The sequence below is a fragment of the Alosa alosa genome, chromosome 16, assembly GCF_017589495.1.
Source record: "Alosa alosa isolate M-15738 ecotype Scorff River chromosome 16, AALO_Geno_1.1, whole genome shotgun sequence".
In the NCBI taxonomy this organism is placed as follows: domain Eukaryota; kingdom Metazoa; phylum Chordata; class Actinopteri; order Clupeiformes; family Clupeidae; genus Alosa; species Alosa alosa.
Window position 1 is genome coordinate 31749020 of NC_063204.1, and position 18614 is coordinate 31767633.

At 40.7% G+C, this 18614-nt stretch overlaps 1 protein-coding gene across 3 annotated transcripts; it reads right to left on the reverse strand.

Annotated features, from left to right (window-relative positions):
• Positions 1-302: 302 nt before the first annotated feature.
• On the reverse strand, positions 303-15783 carry LOC125309740 (cytochrome b5). 3 transcript variants are annotated; one of them, XM_048266828.1, is made up of 5 exons: positions 15490-15781; positions 12469-12597; positions 4268-4297; positions 4068-4102; positions 303-1028 (listed from the first exon to the last, which is right to left on the reverse strand). In XM_048266828.1, exons 1-5 carry the CDS (start codon positions 15622-15624, stop codon positions 947-949), a joined length of 411 nt encoding a protein of 136 aa, XP_048122785.1. In that variant the 5' UTR covers positions 15625-15781; the 3' UTR covers positions 303-946. The 3 variants fall into 3 exon arrangements, with proteins under 3 accessions (XP_048122785.1, XP_048122786.1, XP_048122787.1); XM_048266829.1 differs by having other exon boundaries at positions 15470-15578; XM_048266830.1 differs by lacking the exons at positions 4068-4102; positions 4268-4297 and having other exon boundaries at positions 15490-15783.
• Positions 15784-18614: the final 2831 nt, after the last annotated feature.

The window sequence follows — 18614 nt, forward strand, 5'->3', positions numbered from 1 at the left end:
TTTTTTTTCTCGGCTCGAGGTGCAACTCAAAAAATGTCTTCAAGTTTGGCAGGTCTGCCTCTTTGGCGTCTTTCGTTTGGTCCTTGGTTAAAATATAATTATAAAGGGTTTTTTTGCACAAAGTGTCTGTTAATAAATGTAAATATAAAAAATAAACACAAACAAACATGACTTTTTGCGCAATCCCTGACTGCACCTTTAAGGCTCAAAGAAATTTGACAAAGCAGTGAAATTTTGATAATGTTGATACTAGACCTTTTTGCATTTGTTTGCTCAATTAACATTATAAAAAAAGATAACCATTAAATGAATTGAACTTTTATTTAATATACCTATACATTTGAAAAATACATTGATAAGGCACTTGTGCATTTAAATAATCTTCATGTGATGTTAGTTCAACTACAATATAATGTTTTATGTGTGAATTTACAGAATTATGTGTGAGTTTACAGCTGAAAATATATGTGGGTATGAGTATAGTTGTATGCATAAGATGTATTGAAATCCATTGTATTTATGCATTTTTGTGTCGTCACCAAATGAGTTGGATTCTTGCCTTCTAACTGGCCTACCTTACATCTGCCCTCTAGAGAAATAATCTGTGAAATAATCACATTCCAATTTCCCGGATAAAACAGAAATTAGACATTACATGCTTGAATATTTGGATATCCTTGTTGTTGCAACTTTGTCAATTACCACCCATGTGTGATGAGAGAACAACAGTGAATGAAGTAAATTATTTTCCTAATTCATTGTCATATCCAATTTTTAAACACCATTTGAGAGTCTGAAAAATAAGGTTCCTGTTGAACACATGCATACAAACTGATGTATTTTTATACATGATTGAGGATGTAGACAAATTAGTAATTTCTCCAGAATTGCATTGTGTGCAACACAGGCAGTTCTTGTGGTTGGCCCTGGATGTCTAAAAGTGTCGTCACTCATCAGGCGTGTACATACGGTACATCACCGTCACAATGGCCGCAGCAAGACCTGGAATCAGCCAGTTTGACCACCAGCTGAGGGGAGGAGAAAAAAAAATGCAAAATAAATCATTATTGTCTTCAACAGATGTACTCTTGTTTGCAGGGGCTGCATAAAATCTATTTTGATTTCTTGGGCAAAAGAATTTGGTAATTTCATACCATTCACAAAGCTATGAATCAACTGAATATGTCTGTCACATTCCACCTACGTCACCTACGGTTTCAAATGTTGGGGGAATTCAGATACCATATAGTCACAGAACAATTAAATAGCCCATTAAGAAAAGCATCAAGGAAAACACAGCAAATACGCGGTGGGGCCTACAGACAGCCTTCCACAAAGAGGTCACAGAAAGTGCACCCACATTTGTGCCACAAATTGCTATGCCTACTCCATAGGGCTGGGCGATATATCGATATTACGACTATGACCGATATATTTTTGAAAACGATATGTAGTTGAGACAATATCGGAATACCGGTATTATGTTAAATAATGGGCCATTTTATCAAAGCCACTTGCTCTTCTGTGTTCAGACCATTCAGACAGCCACAGCTCTGCTCAACCGCGCCCCTTGCGTGTGCACGTTCTCCGTTGCAGCACTACAAACTTTTAAACATGACGGACACAGAGTCAGATTTTGTTTACCGTGATCAGAGGTTGGTGCTGATGCCTATTTCCGTCGGCACATCAACGGTTAGACAGAGAATTCTCGTCGTGAAATCAAAATTCCACTGGAGCTCCAAGCGGTTTTGTAGGCCTATACGCAGACTTAAGTTACAACACTGTTTACAGCTCTTTGACTCACGGTAAAATTTCATTTTTGGTAGATAGCTAATTTAAATACACTTATGGGTGCTTGCGTTTCTTTAGCGATATAGCAGATCTAAAGTCCTCAGGGAGACAACCTTTCCACACAGCGAAATTTCGCGTCGCTCTCATTGAGGTTGAATGGAGACGAAATTCGCCCTAGTTGGGCTTAAATGAAAGTTTAATCGCCCGAGGCAGGCGAAACAAAGTTGGCCAAAGTTTAACTTTATTTAAATGAGGACCATTCGAGAACCAATCAGGTCCGCGTCTGTGTTTGGAGGCGGGAGTTACAAAAAAGTCTGACCAAGATGGCGGAGACTACCTGAGCTGTAACTTAGTCAGAGCACATACACCACTAAATAGAGCACTATATATGTTAGTTTAAGCACTCGATCTTTTTAGCTAGCTGACAGGCGAAATGCTAGTATTTTAGGACACTGGATTGCATTGTAAACCTAGCTAGACAGCTAGGCTACATGCTGCAACACAGGTATGAAATATATTACATTTATAGAAACAACAAGGTCTTATTGACCTTGTTGTTTCTATGAACATGAATTGTTGTTTATAGGCAACATAGTCTTAGTCGAGTCATAAAGACCCCTGGATATCTTCATTAAGTACTTAAACGTTTGAATTAGCTGATTAGCCTAATTAGCTCGCTTGCCACCACTGGCTAGACACCGCAGTCAAAAGGTTAGCGGTTTCGCCGTCACGGCCCCGAGGCGAAATTTCGCTGCCCGAAAATCGCGAGGTGTGCATAGGGATTTTTTCTTACGAACCGGAACATGCAAAAATGGTAATGAACGCATACAAAATGATGGTTAACGTCTACCACACTCTTGGTGAGTGACTCTGTTACATTGTTTAAGTAGCCTAATTGTTTAAAACTATTTAATTGTTATCGATAGCAAGTCACACATCATATGTCTAGGCCATCATACATTTGCTTGTCATCTAGGCCCGATCAACCCTTACGGAAAAAAACTACATTGTGCGACAAAACTGCAGGTTTTTTTCTGCAGTAGGCTACTGCAATATTTTTGGGCCCAAAATATTGCCTTGTGCAGTACAATGTAGGCCTGTGTTGTCAGTCAGGGTCGACTTATTGGTCTTTTGTCATTTGCACAGCTTTATCAGAGCAGCTGTAGCCTACTATGCCTATTGGTATTGGTGGGCCTATATGTTATTGTTTACACTTTTTTGCACAGCTGTGTTAGCTGTGCTCTTTCTGTTTAAAATATCGTATATATATTGTATATTGCCAATCAGACCCAAAATATCGGGATCTCAGTTTTGGTCCATATCACCCAGCCCTACTACTCCATAACAAAAAACAACCTGTAACTCACCCATTAGAAATTCACTCTACAGGCCTTCTGTACAGCAAAGTCATTGATGATATATCATTGAAATCCAACTGCCTGGCTTTACTGTTCTCTATGGAGAGTATGGCCAAATCACTCAATCGTTCTTGTCCCATGCTAGCCTACTCCTTAGATAGGACTTGACGTCAGCACTGCTAGCATCAACACCAGCAGCAACATTCAATGTGTTTTAAAAAAAAAAAACTATCCAATTTCATTAATTTGGATTTAGTCTCCTCTGTTCTCGTGTTTTTTTACTTCTAAGTCACATTGTATGTTGTAACATCTGAACGTAAATACAATAAAAAAAAAAACAACATATACAAATAGGGTCACCATGACTAATAGGGCAAGAGAGTGGTATAAATAGCTGTCAATCCCTTATAAAAGAAACGAAAAAAAAGAAAAAAAAAGATATCCGAGAACTGTTGAGCAGTGGGCCTGAGTACTGACGGGAGGGGGGGCCCCCCTCCGCGCCTGGGCCCCGGTGCACCACACCTGTCGGTAATGTCGGTGCTCATGCCACTGGTGTGTGATAAGGAGTTTTTTGGTGTATTGCTCACTCGCAATTTAACATGAATTAGTTTACTACTTAAAGTTTCCACACCTTAACATCATATCAACGTACTAGGCTACAGCCTAACATTTTCAAAAAAGGAGGGTTAAAAAAGCGTTAGATCAGAAGATGTTGGATTAGCGAACATGCAGAGGATTTGAGAGATTATGCCCAATCATGTCTAGTATTTTTTACCCAATCACTTTTAGCCCTTTCTAAAAAGCGAGGAGCATAAAAACAATTATTTTATTAATTATAATTATTAAGTGCACAAGGCGAACACCTTATTACTAAGGTGAACATCTTAATTTTAGAACAAGAAAAAAATCTGTCCAAACCTTGTGGTTTCATGAACTGTGGTGACAAGGGACTCCTGTACCAAATGGGGGAAAAAAAGTGTCACTGCCAAAATATATACTTTTAGTAACTGCATGATACTACAGTAACCATAATGTAACAATTTCAAGAGTGCACCCAGAGTTATTAAAGTGGTAGTTTATCACAACTAAAACTTTTAAAATGTCTTTCATGTACTTACAGGAGGTTTAGAGATTTTCTCCCAATCATCCTTTAAAAAAATGAAATGATTAAATGACAATGACAATAACAGGAACAAAATGCAATAAAATATATAATGTACAATATGTAGCAAAATTCAAATGGCAATGCAATTGGCAATTTGCAATTCAATAAGACATTGCATTATGCAATTGACAATTCATTATGCAATTTAATAATGCAATTTGAAAATACGTTGTACAAAGTATATTTTAATATGCAAAGTGGCTTTGAAATCCTCAATTCAATTTGAATTATTTTAATAAAAAAACATTCTTTATTACTTTGGGTAGAAAGTAGAGTTAACATTTTGCCACAGTTTTTGAGTCAAATTGAATACCCTGATTGCATTGCATTTTGCCACGTTCTGTGTGTTGCAAAATTCTAATGGCAATGCGTGTCAGTGCCCGATCCGTAGCGCTTGTCCGATTTGTTCTGCACATGCGCAATATTACGTATTAGGATGCCCAACGATTTGCCTGCCCGATTTGTACCAAAGATGCAGCGTTTAAACCATAGTTAAACACTTAGTGGCTAAGTGGAACAGCTGGCAGTTCACAACAAGAGTCTGTGTTATGAACCGCATACATAAACTGCTCCTCTACCCTTAAGTGAAGTGTTGAACAGTTCAATGGCCCTGGGGACAAATTACTTCCTCAGTCTATCAGTTGTGCTTGTCTCCAGCTGATCAGGCTCTTCTGCTTTACAATAGTAAACTTGTCTTACAACTTGTCTTACAACTTGTCTCTTCAAGTTAGAAAGTTTAATAAGACTAATAGAAAATGAAACGTGGCGATTTTCTAAGCTGATTTGACATGGAACTATAGGCTACTGTTATTCCGGCGTAATAATTAAGGAACGTTGCGACCGTACCATGGGTGCAGCAGCACAGTGATATCACGCAGCATCTGAAAATAGTCCCCGTAGGCTGTAACTTCCAATAACAAGCAAATTATTACGCCGGAATGAGTATAGTTCCATGTCAGATCAGCCTAGAAAATTGCCACGTTTCATTTTCCGTTAGTTCCCGTTCCCGGAAATCATAGTCACTTTTAAGTTGGAAATGCAAACGTTTTGCTCTACACACTTTTGCCCTCTGCCTTCCAGTGGATACTGTGATCTCCGGTACATGAAGGCACACTTTGATTTTTGCTACCCCAGTGCCAACGTGCGATGCAACTTAAATTACCATTATATTATTATTACTATTATTATAGTTAAATCGCAAATATTTCGAAATCAGCCATTTTAGGTCGCAACTATCTCAAAAAATCCTCGCGAAATCCTAGAGGGACTGAAAATCATAGAACTTATCATCATTACAAGACACTTATCTCCTATAATCCAAGATAGATGGATGGGTTAGCTTCCTACGACTAACAGCACCACTGCTGGAAAAAATTCTACGGGAAACACTGAAGGTGCATGATTTCATGAACCCCAAGAAAACCCTGAACATTTTCAATGGAAATCTGTAAATCTCTGCCAAGACATTAAAGGTGGGTCATGACTGGATCATTCATCAGGGGGGTATTCCAGAAAGGAGGTTTAACAAACACCGAGATAAAACTTAACCTCTGGGTTGTCTGAACCTGTGGCGACTAAACCCGAGCTGTCGGTTCCAAAACACCGGTTACCAGTTAGTTCAATCAACCCTAACAACCCTCTAGTTAACCTAGAGTTGTGCGCGTTCACGGCGAACTTATAAAGGCATCATCTATTGGGAGTCGAAACCATGACTGAAACCGGCAAAATGAAGAGCACCGTATTTTTTAGAGGCGGAGTAGCAAGTTCTCCTCAAGGCATACGAGCAGAGAAATGTAATAACAAAAAAGAGCAATACTGTGTCTGCCAAGGAACGAGCCGAGAATAGCCTAACTGACTGTGTAAATGCCTAAGTTTAGGATAGCCTATTAATGTCAAAAGCACAATTAAATAATTCAGTGGACATTACTGTACGTATTGACTGCTTTGAATCATGCTTTCTTAAACTAGCCTACCTTGTCACAGATTGAGTGGGCCATAGACTCATTGAGAATCCCAAATGTATTTTTCTGTTTTAATGCGGGTTCTGCAGCTGTGGGCCAAGTTAAACCTTGTTTGCGCTCCAGTTTCGGAATGAGTGTCGGAAGGCATGGGTAGCCTATCCTTTATTCCCCAGTAGCCTACCCATCAAGTTCTCCTGTAATTGCACATATAACATTAAGTTACAGCCTACACATTAATTAGTCTGTAGTGGATCTGATAATATTCTAGTAAGGTATACATGTAGGCCTAACGCACCCATGTTGAAATGTGTCGCTCAAATTAGATTCCCGGTACATCCTGGCATCGTGTAGGCGTACTGGGCCCTGCCATTTCACCTCCACGTTTGTGATGTGAAGCATCACATATCATCTGGCAATTATTAAAATAAAAATGTGTTTTAAACACCAATACCATTAAGAGAGAATCCAAAAATAGAAGTGGCCTATGACCTATCCATTCGACCTTAATGTGAGGACATTCTGAAAAAGCCAAAGACCGTTAATTGAAAGCTCACCAGCAAAGACAGCCTATTGTTGGTGCATATTTGGAAAACTTAATAAGTGATGCTGACCTGCCAGTTGGTGAAAATATACTTTAACTAGATGTACCGCATAGCGGTACAAAATATGACCGCCGCTCAGTCCTGTACATCCGTTCCGCGAAAAGCTTCACTTTGCACTTCAATTTGTCTCCATATTTTACTCCATCCCCCACTCTTGAAACTTTTGTGTATGCTTGTTTGGCATGCCTGAGTGTGTGTGTGTGTGCGGCTGCACAGAAAGTAGCCTACTGGTGCTGAAAAGGTGAATAGATTGTAGAATAGCCAAAGAAGATGTAGCATTGTTATAAAACCTTTAAAATCTCTAAACAATCACAAGTAGGGCAGTTCATCACAGTTCATCCATTGCAACTGGATTGATGAAAGGTCACTTACACCTGTAGGCTACATTGTATTTGGGAAAAGCAAAAGGTATCAGCATAATGTTATTTATTTATTTATTTATTTATTTATTTATAAACAAAAAAAACATCTCTGTCAGTTCCATGCCGTTTTTCAACAGCTATCAAAAACAAAGGTCATTTTGGATGGATGGATTTTTGTGAATGTTTCTTCTTCTACATAAGATTTTAGTCATCTTTAGTTCATGTGATACTTTATTGTCAATGCACAAATTAAGTAACAGTAGTCTGAAACAAAATGCTGTTTTACATCTAACCAGTGATGCAAATAACTGACATGTCCAAATGGGCCTTGATGAAATGCGTCGCTAGACTGTTAATACACATTTTAACGGGCCAAAGTTGAAGAGCTGTTGTCCGTTATTGTTCGCGGCAAATATAGGCTGATTCATGTTCCCTTGCATTGTGTAACTGAGGTCCATGGCTAGTCTGGCTTTCACCAGACCAAGCTCAATCTTTTAAGAAATCAAAAAATAAATAGCGGGCAGATCAGGCTGGGTTCACCCAGCCTAGTCCATAGGCACCCGATATTGTTTAATTTTCCGATTGAGATATCCACGCTCTGGCTATTCTAAATGCAAAAATGCATCAGGGAGTTATGACAAAACTGTAACTAACAAACTAGATCCTAATAGAAAGCTGTTAGCTTCCCTAAGCTACAGGTAGGCTTATAAGGTAGGCCTATTTACAACATAAATTGTCAATAGGCTATGCTGGCGACACAAATAAAATCTACTTTGGAAACCAATGGCTCACGCCTTACAGTATCAAGCGGACTTATACTGCCATATCGTGGCGAAAAGTTGTAATAAAATTCACGCAGCTCCATGAGTCAAGGAAAGCGCGAATGAAGTAGCCACTTCTAAATGGGACCCACTACACAGTAGCTTAAGGCGTGTTGCTAAAGCAGTCATAATGAAATGAAGGGGTCATTGTTTGGATACTTCACACACGCGTGCTTTTTAATTTCACAGACTACAACTACCAAGCTAGAATCAAAGCACATCGATTCCCGTCTCACACCCTGCACGCACTTAAAACAAAATAAACAGGCGTCTCAGTCTCACGCATGTATAGGCAAAACTGTATCAGACCGGGTGTAACGTTGGTAAATCTTCCATTGCACAGAATGATTTTGTAGCACGTGCAACAAATGACAGTCGAAGATACAATTACAGTGCTGCTATCAATTAGCTTGGTATAACCGCATTTATAGTTTTCTACAAATGCAATCAATCAAATTGGCCTCCATCACTCAACCAACGCTAACGGTAACTTTACCTAGGTCCTTATTGATATTATAAGATTAACGTACCTGCAGTAAAAACCAAGCATGTCCGATAAACATCCTCAGATTTATTTCGGCTTCAAGAAGAAATGGGAATTACATTTCATGTGAACATCGCTATCCTTATTAGACGTTCTCTGCGGTAAACTACAGTCCTTGTAGGAAGCGTCCATTGTTTTTCCAACCTACTTTTAACTTCCAACAAAATTACGTCTCACTGCAACGATGCGCCATCTAGTGGACAAACGACTACTTATCGCCAATACTGGAAATGAAGCCATGATGATGATGATGATGATGAATATTTATTTTTGGCTTTCTTTTAATCCTACTGAACTTGTAATTATGTATCGGCCGTTCTAATACCGATAGTATGTGGGTGCCTGTGTGTGTGTGTGTGCGCATGTGTATATATGTGTGCACCGCCATCTACAGGCCAATGAGTATACAGTCACTAAATATACACATAACCACATACACATAATTTTTTTAGACCCCCCCCCCATGGATGAAATTCTACGAAAACTTGGCATACCCCCAGAGAATGCCAGGTCAATTCGGTGTCCCGGGTATCGTTGACCAAAAATTCAGGAAGTAGATGAGGGGGGGGAGGAACTTCTTTAGGAACTTCAGGAACTTTACGCACCGATGGACAGCTTGACGATATGGTCTGCGTCTCCAACACTACAAAAACTCCCAGTCGGAGAGCGATAGTCGATGCACATAATTTGGAGAGGTATTTAAAAAGGCCTATTAAAAAAACTATTTTATTCCAAATGCTATCAGCATTCTTAACCAAGCTATGGTGTAGGCTAGCTAGCCTACATTAAAGATTTATTTTATGCTATTCTAATCCACGATGCGTAATGTAGGGATAGAGAATGCTTTTCAAGTAGCCTATTATAAGGATTCAGTTGAAAAACTGCAGCGCTCTTGCAAAACTCGTTTGGAAAAGAAAGGATATCATGTGATGTCGTGGTCTTATCGCCCTCTCACGGTGAATTGCACGTATGCACTGAAATAACCGAACATAATTGAACATAACCTACCCCCTACCAGGTTAAGTTCAGAGCCTATGTTACCATAGTTACTTACATAGCCTGATCATTTTTGAACATTTTGGAAGTGAAATTCCAGGTTTACCACTTACTCTGGGTTAACATACCCAGTTAAGTTCAGAGCCTATGTTAGCATAGTGACTTATATAGCCTGATCGTTTTGGAACTGAAATCCCAGGTTTACCGCTTACTCTGGGTTAACATACCCAGTTAAGCCAGTAAACCTGCTTTCTGGAATACCCCCCAGGTCAATAAACCAAAACAAACATCAAAACAAAAACACAAAATCAAGCTTCTGCCATTGCCATCTCAGTCCCATGATCTAAACTCATTTGTCTGGCTATATTAGCCCATGTACAACCGCTCCCTCCATCTCCCAGTCTGGACTGTAGTCTAACATCATACTTGACCAATGACTGATATATGGCTCCATGGTCCATTATTATTGCTGGTCGCTAGACTTTAACCCTGCACTGTTGGACTTATTTGCACTACCACCATGACACACACCTTATTGAGCACATTACCACTGCATATTGAATCACAGGGTCAGTCCCTGCCCTGTAGGCTTGGGTATCGAATATCGAGTATTGGTTGGAACCGGGACTATATTTGCAATTTTCCCGGAATCGTTCAAAAGTTTCCATTTCGATTCCTAGTTTCGATTCCCAGTCCGCCGGCCGGAAGAAGAAACGGCTGAACACCAACGAAGAAGCGCATAGTTCATAGAATTAAAATTCATGGAGAAGGTCAGACTATTTCATTCAGAAAGCAGGGTTCCCGCGGATCCTTAAATAGTCTTAAATACAACTGAATTTTCAAAAGAGAGGTATTAAATGTGCGTATGGGACCGCCAGCGAGTGCAAGAGAGCGAGTTTTGTGTATTTAAAACGCAATGGTATAAATGACTAGGCTATTAGGCTACGGGAGGAAGTGTAGTGGTTGCAGAGTGAAGATGTTTTTCACGGTGTGGTTAAAGGTGTGAAAACGGTAATAATACAGTAGGCCTATGTACAAAATAATATGCCTGACGTTATCGTGGTGTAGCTGAGGCCAGAGAGATATACAGGTAGCCTACGTGGAATGAGGAAGCCTACGGTAGAATGAGCGGGAGAAAGAGTGATATGTTGGCCATACGTTCGAATTTAGACCGGACATATGGATTTTAAAAGCCCTGTCCGGCGCAGCCTCAAGCCGGACGCTCATTTGTTCTCCTTTTTGGAGTTGCGCTTGGCATCTTAAAAAAAAACGTTGCTCGGACGCAGCATCGTTTCACAAACTATGGACGTGAAGACTGCTGGTCAAATTATGTGCAGTGCTTCGCAATCAGGAGGAAATACTGTATATGTTAAGTTGATCTGTTTGCATCTTTCCAAGTCTGTCTAACTGTCTAAGTTATAATAGCCTACCTGTAATATCTGCCAGCAGCTTGCTTGCCAGCATTTCCCAGTAGGCTAGGCCTACTTCGCAAAAGTTGTGAACTATAACCGCACATTTTTTGAATGTCAGCAGGATCAAGCGAGGAGGACCTCTTAATTAATTTGAAACAAGTCAATGGTTTTACAATGTTTCAGTCAAGCTTTGGTTGGTTTAGATACAACTGGTATGCAAAATGTAAAGTAGTGGATTAACTTTAATTTGCTGTGCTGCATATTGGACAATAGATGCACATAGTAAATTATATAAAGTAGGCTTATTAAAATATGTAAATAGCTTAGTCTAACTTTGAAAAAAATATTGAAGGGAATCCAGTCCAGTGCACATGTCTTTGGCAAGTAGCCTAGGCTACTACAGACACAGGTGAAGAACAGTCAGCCTCAGCAGTAAGCAAAACCAAATATGTACAGCCAGCTTCAAAAGCAAGCAGCCCAGACCCTAAAATTGGCCATTTATAGCTTTGAAATATTTGGTAACTTCTGTAGACATCCAAAATGGGGTGGGGGTTAAAATTAGTAGGAAAAAAAAACTATTGCATAAACAGTCATATATATCTTTTTGCTGTGGTATAGTCTTACGTTTCATTTAGATGTCTTGAAAAGGTCTTAAAAGTCTTTAAATTTGCACTTGGAAAATGTGCAGATACCCTGAGAAAGACCGTTGGTTAGCTAGCTCATTTAAAATATCCTAAACATTTTTGACCCTGCCTCTTAAAAAAATCGGAATCGAGAATCGTTAGGAACCGGAATCGAAATAAGAAATCGGAATTGGAATCGGAATCGTTCAAATTCAAACGATACCCAACCCTACTGCCCTGTCACTGCAAGCGCCTCATGCTTATACATCCTTAGTACATTCATGTGGATCCTTGTTTTAGTATCTTTTACTGTTCATTTTAGTCATGTGGATGCGGTCATCCTATCATCCTGTTTATGTTGTTGTGTGTGGTGTCATAAGCTACTGGGACCTTGAATATCTGAAGTATCTATCTATCTATCTCCATAGAAAAACAGAGGGGTGAGTCAAAGAGGAGAATGCACAAGTGTGGACTTATGAATCTGGACGATCTGGGGAGATTTTTTAAAGACTAATGGTCTTAAATCCCTTGCTTTGTATTCTCCAACTTTATGGGATGTCATAAGAGAATAATTCCAAGCGGTTTTATTGGCAAAGGGAGGCTTAAGAAGGTATTACAAGCAAGGGTGCCAATAATTGTGGGCAACATGTTTTTGTTAAAAAATACTTATTTCTTTATGAGATTTTCCTCTTACTCAGAATAAATTGGCTTCCTTTCAAGGCTGGATTTCTCCTCATTGTTTTCATTGTGAGATCACAATAAATCACCAAAAGATAATTTTGGAGAGAACTGTATCTATATTATTGATTTACAGGATTCATATTTTACTTTACCGGATGTAACTGTCCAACGATCATGCTTTTGGCCATCTCGCGAGCATCTGTGGAGTGACCAACATCCTCAAAGCTCTCAGTAGCATCACCTCCACCTTGCTCTCTCAAAACCTCCTCTCCTCCTGGGTGCTGTTAACATCACAATGTTAGATGGATAAACATGTTTTATGTACACCATAGCACAATTATGAAATCATAGGCCCTTAATATTAGTAAGCAAGTCATTTTAATTTGTATAGCACATTACTTCCAAAGTGCCTCACAGTTGAAAGAAAAGACAGAGTTTAAAAGATGATACCAGCACCAACTGCAACTGACACCTCCAGACACAAAACCAAAACAAAAGTACAGAGACAGACATATAAACATACAGACAAAAACATCAATGTAAAGTTCCACAGGCTTGATGACTGTTAAAAACAAGTCTAAAGAGATGGGTTTTTAGTAGAGATTTAAAAACAGTCACAGATGATGCTGATTTGAGGTCTTGTGATAAGCTGTTCCAGAGGTGCAGTGCATGGATACTGAAAACACAGTCAACTTTCTGTGGGGGAACAGGGTACGTCCAGGCGTGCTTGGGATGCAGATCTTAGTGGTTGTGATTGAGTGTAAAAGTTCAGCATGTTTGTTGCATAACCTGGAGCCTGCCCATTTAATGATTTGACTGATGACTATGACTATGATGATGACTATCACCATGACCACTATCACCATTGCACTACCACCATGACACTCATTCACACAGAGCACCTTAGAGCACCTTACCTTACTCTGCACAGAGAATCACAGGCTCAGTCCCTGCCTCAGTCATTGCAAGCGCCTCTGATTTATTAATCACCACTATGTGGATACTGTTTTTAGAATTGATTTAGATTAAGTGTTAGTATAATTTGTATTTTAGTATATTTAGCATATTCTTTATCTTCTACTGTCCTTACTGCTTAGTTGTGTTTTTATATTATATACTTTAATTACTCTTTCCCCTGGGGATCAATAAAGTATCTATCTATCTATCTATCTATCTATCTATCGATTTAAACACAGTCAATGCCACTTTATACTGGATTCTACACAGGAAGCCAGTGCAAATCCACCAGTACTGAAGTGATGTGTTCTTGTTTCCTTGTCCCAATAAACAATCTAGCAACTGTAATCTTGCAAGAGATGATTAGTTAATTCCAGTATAACGGGCATTACAATAGTCCAGTCTGGAAGTAAGCTAATAAAAGCATGTATGACCTTCTCATGGTTTGCTGCAGTTAAAATATTTTAATTTAGCTATTGTTTTTAGCTGAATCTTGATTAAAAAGCACTCCAAGATTTCTGACCTGCAGTTTTATAGACAGGGTAAAATATTATTTTAATATTTCTAATTATTTTACAACAGCATAGAGTTGGTCAAATTACCCTACCTTAAGGCAATCTCATCTTATTCAATGCATACAACAATTGCTGCCTCAATATCCGAAAATTGTAAATGTCTCTAGGTCACTCTCAATAACTTCCCGTAATTCCGGTGAATTTCAGTGTGCAACTTTGGAAGGAAGGTAAACAGGTAGGTACTTAGGGACTACTCTCTGCCCACTGTGGCAGATCTGGTGGTTTGCTGGTCTTTGCTCATTGGTTTTCAGGCAGTCCACTGGAGCAAAGCAGACAAACTGCCCTCCATTTTGCAACTTATTTGCTCTTTTATACTTCTTCATTCAATTTCACTTTAGATGTGACCAGATTTAATGTTTATTGTTTTTATAATTGTCTAATGTTTCACCTCATTTAGAGGTGTTTAACTACCAGAACTTCTGTCTGATGATATTTTAAACAGACTGTGGCTAGGACTAGAAATGTCAGGAATTGCTAAGATGTTAGTTATTTCAAAATATTCATGCCCAGTTAAGAATTATGTTTTTCCGACCATGGGCAAGTGGTGCACCACCAGAGGGGTGCTGACCAAACTCCACCGCTGGACCTTTACAACACATTTTTATTCTACACTCTAAAAAAGTGATGTTTTACAATGACATATAAATGTGTAAAATCACGTGTAAACTCCGGGACTGTGTCACTTTCAACACAGCAATCGTATGGCTGGGTAAAAGGTAGAATACATTTTATGCAGGTACACATTTAGCTGAAATCTTTCAGCCAGCCATACAATTGCTTTATTGAAATTGACACAAAATGTAGGCCTATTGTCCCTGAGCAAACTCATATTTATCACATCACTTTTTAGAGTGAATGACAAAGGATACCAGGCCTACCAGATTTAATTACATCATAGCACAATGAATGAAAATACACAAGACATTTGAAAAATACCTGAATGCAAAATTGTTTCCCCCATGAGAATCGGTTGCTTTGATTTCAATAGCACCCTTACAAAAAAAACCCTACTTCTCTGACAACAGTTTTTCTGATGTACGCTACAATGCAGTACAATAGTATTTCCATAGGCTACAATATTTTGCATTTCTTGCATATGAGCTGCAAGTAATTCTCCCAAACTGTTTTGACCATAGACAGGGAAAGGCTTCAACAGGGTTCCCACGGGTCATGGAATTTTCACTATACTCACACTATGCCATCTGTAGGCTATCGTAGCCTACCCGAGTAGACGTTTGAACCCTAAACTGTGGGGCGGTGGTAGTGTAGTGGTTAAGGAGCTGGGCTAGCATGCAGTAGCCTGAAAGTTGTCGGTTCAATTCCCGGCTTCAACCGTTGTGTCCTTGAGCAAGGCACTTAACCCCAAGTTGCTCCGGGGACAATGTGATCCCTTGTAATATAGCTGACATATGTAAGTCACTTTGGTCAAGAAGTGTCTGCTAAATGTTAAATGTAATGTAATGTAAAAAGTCCGGTTTGTTTGAACGGTGTGATCGCTCCGCCTACGTACCCGGACACGGTACACTTATTAGGCTCCTCGTTACACGTGAACCGTGCCCATGTATGCCCTTTAGCCTACTCAGTCACTTAATAATTTAATAATTAGTTTGCGGTAGCCTACCAGCAAGGAAACACTCCCACCTCTTCCAGAAATGTTGTGACATCGTAAATGTTGTGGTTGATGATAATCCATGTACTCTTAAAAGAGTTCCGTTGCTCCACGTCTGTCAGTCGGTAATATCGTACACCGCCATCATTTGTGCTGTCTTGGTCCATTATCAAGCAGTGCTAAACAACAGTCAGACCGTTTCACTTTTATAATCTAGTTTACAACTCCAACAAACAGGTAAATTACAGTACTATATCAGAACACAACTGAGTCTAAAAAATACTTCCTTCCTCCGTGAAATAGACACTCCCATTATTTCAACTTCCTGATTGGATATTTTGGTGCATGTGTGTCTGGTACTTTCTGATTGGTTCGTGTGTGACACTTATGTTGTAATCATTATCAACAATTGTGGACAAAGTTGAACAGGGTAGAGTTCGCCAACAGACCGAGGTGAAGTTAGTTTGATATTTGATATTCGGATATTCGACAGATATTCAAAAAAAAATTATGCGGCCGGTTTCACCCTGTGTTTGCAGACAATGTACAAACAGATGACCTGCTTGCTACTTGCTCCCAGCCGACCTTAGGGACCGTCTAAAAAGTACCTTCTGAATTACCTTCATAGTCTTTTTTGTCAATAGCTTTGACATCATGTGACCTAGTGACTCCAAACCAATTAAAAATAGTTATCCTATATGGGACTCATCAGACACACCTCTTTTTATAGTCACTGTATGCACACTGTATTTTATATGAATATTTTAAAGAAAATACATTATTTACCATGAGAAACGGTCCAGACACACCTCTTTTTATAGTCACTGTATGCACACTGTATTTTATATGAATATTTTAAAGAAAATACATTATTTACCATGAGAAACGGTCTCCTTTTTTTCAATACCTCCCAAGCCATGTGACCTAGTCACCTAGTGACTCCAAACCAATGCAGAATTGTTATCCTATATGGGACTCATCGGGCACACATCTTTTTATGGTCACTGTATGCACACTGTATTTTACATTAATATTTTAAAGAAAATACATTATTTCATATAAGAAACAGTCTCCTTTTTTTAATACCTCCCAGGTCATGTGACCTAGTGACTCCAAACCAATGCAGAATTGTTATCCTATATGGGACTCATCAGACACACCTCTTTTTATAGTCACTGTATGCACACTGTATTTTATATTAATATTTTAAAGAAAATACATTATTTCATATAAGAAACAGTCTCCTTTTTTCAATACCTCCCAGGTCATGTGACCTTGTGACTCCAAACCAATGCAGAATAGTTATCCTATATGGGAATATGGACAACGGGTCGGATGAGGAGCTACTGCGAACGCAATTGGCCACAGGCCTGAGACCAGGACCAGTGAGAAAGGAGCTACAAAGGCAACTAAGGAGACAACCAGCAACGACCTTTAATGAAGCCTGCAGAGAGGCGAAAGCGCTGGACCGAGAATTGGGCAGAACCGAAGAGGCCCAGGCCTGCCCAGCTGTTGTTGCTACACCAAAGGCGGCAGCGCCTACCACTCCGGACTGGCAACAAATCAAGGAATCACTGCGGACAGAGCTACGCCAAGAGTCGACTGAAGACGGCTCCAACCACAGCAACCGCTGCCTCTGCTGCTCCTCCACCCCAGCAGTGGCACCCTCAACCTCATGCTCCCCAACGCCAGCGCCTAGGGTCGGCTCCCCCCGGATCATCTTACTATCAGTGGGATACTCGTGCCATTTGTAGGGATTGTGGAGAAGCGGGCCACATCCAAAGGTTTTGCCCCCGGCGACGCACCACCCAACCGGGTTTTCGGCATCCCCGGTCACAACAGGGCGAGTGAACCGGGGAGGGGACACCAACATCCCCGCCAAGGCCCTCCATAGTGGGAAAATGTCCAGAGGTAGAGGTGACTGTTCAGGGGAAGAAGATCCCTTGTATCCTGGATACCGGCTCCCAGGTAACCCTCTTCAGCCAAACACTATTCCAACAACACTTTGGAGAAGAATGTATTCAAGATCCAAGTCGGATATCATGGCTAGCTCTAAAAGCGGCTAATGGCCTTAACATTCCTTACGTGGGGTATGCTGTTCTTGATTTTAACATTGGGGGGGTGGAAATTAAGAGAAAAGAGGTGGTAGTCGTTCGCGACGATTGCATTAATAAAGATTATGGACTGCTAGGGATGAATGTAGTGAAAGACTGTTGGGCAGGCATCCTCCAGAGCGGACACCCGGGAGTCGCGGCATTCAAGTCCACCTTCTCCCCCTCGGCAGAAAAGGTATGGGACGCAGCCTTTGCCACCTGCCAAAGGGCCCAAGCATCCGTGACACAACAAGAGCTACACGGGGTAGCCCGACTCCAACGACAGCCACCAGTGTTGCTCTCTCCCTGGACAGAAACGATTGTCTGGGCACATGTACCACAAGCAGCTGGCCTTCCTGACTGCCCAGTCCTTGTCGAAGACCTAGAGGGGTGTGACCGAGTGTGGCAGGTGGCTAGGACGCTGGCTTGGACCCGGGGTGGAAGAGTGCCCCTCCACATTTGCAATCCAAGCCCTTTCCCACTGGAGTTGCCTCAGCGATGCCCTCTGGCCACAGTGGACCAAGTTGACCAACAGGAGGTCAGGGGGAGAAACGCTCTAGTCCTGCGCAGCACAGGCCCCCAAGCTATTGAGGTGGACGTCCGACAAGTCGAGCAGAGTCCATGTGACCGCCATCCGGTACTGGCCCTTCAAGGGGAGGGACTGAACAAAGACCAACAAGTGCAACTACAGGGTCTGCTTCAGAAATGGTCACATGTCTTCGCCACCCACGATGAGGACTTCGGGAGAACTGCGGTGGTCACCCACCAGATCCCCACGGGCACAGCAGCCCCAATACGAGAACACTACCGTCCCGTGCCTCCGAACCTCTACCCAGAGCTGCGGTCCGAGAGAGCTCTAGCCCCTGGGCAGCGCCAGTGGTCCTTGTGAAGAAAAAGTGTGGGTCGTGGAGATTCTGTGTGGATTACCGAAAATTAAATGCCATCACCCACAAAGACTCCTTCCCTCTTCCTCGCATCGAAGAGTCCCTGACCAGTCTGTCAAAAGCCGAATGGTATTCTACACTCGACCTAGCAAGTGGGTATTGGCAAGTAGAAGTGGCGCA

Bases quoted from the DNA above. Each gene is read 5' to 3' on its own strand.
- LOC125309740 (XM_048266828.1), bottom strand. From the start codon at position 15,624: ATGGACCAAGACAGCACAAATGATGGCGGTGTACGATATTACCGACTG. The intron at 4,298-12,468 runs GTAAAGTAAAAT...ATTTTTTTAAAG, and splicing joins TCGTTGGACAGTTACATCCG to GATGATTGGGAGAAAATCTC. The intron at 1,029-4,067 runs GTTTGGACAGAT...TCCTCCCCTCAG, and splicing joins ACAGTTCATGAAACCACAAG to CTGGTGGTCAAACTGGCTGA.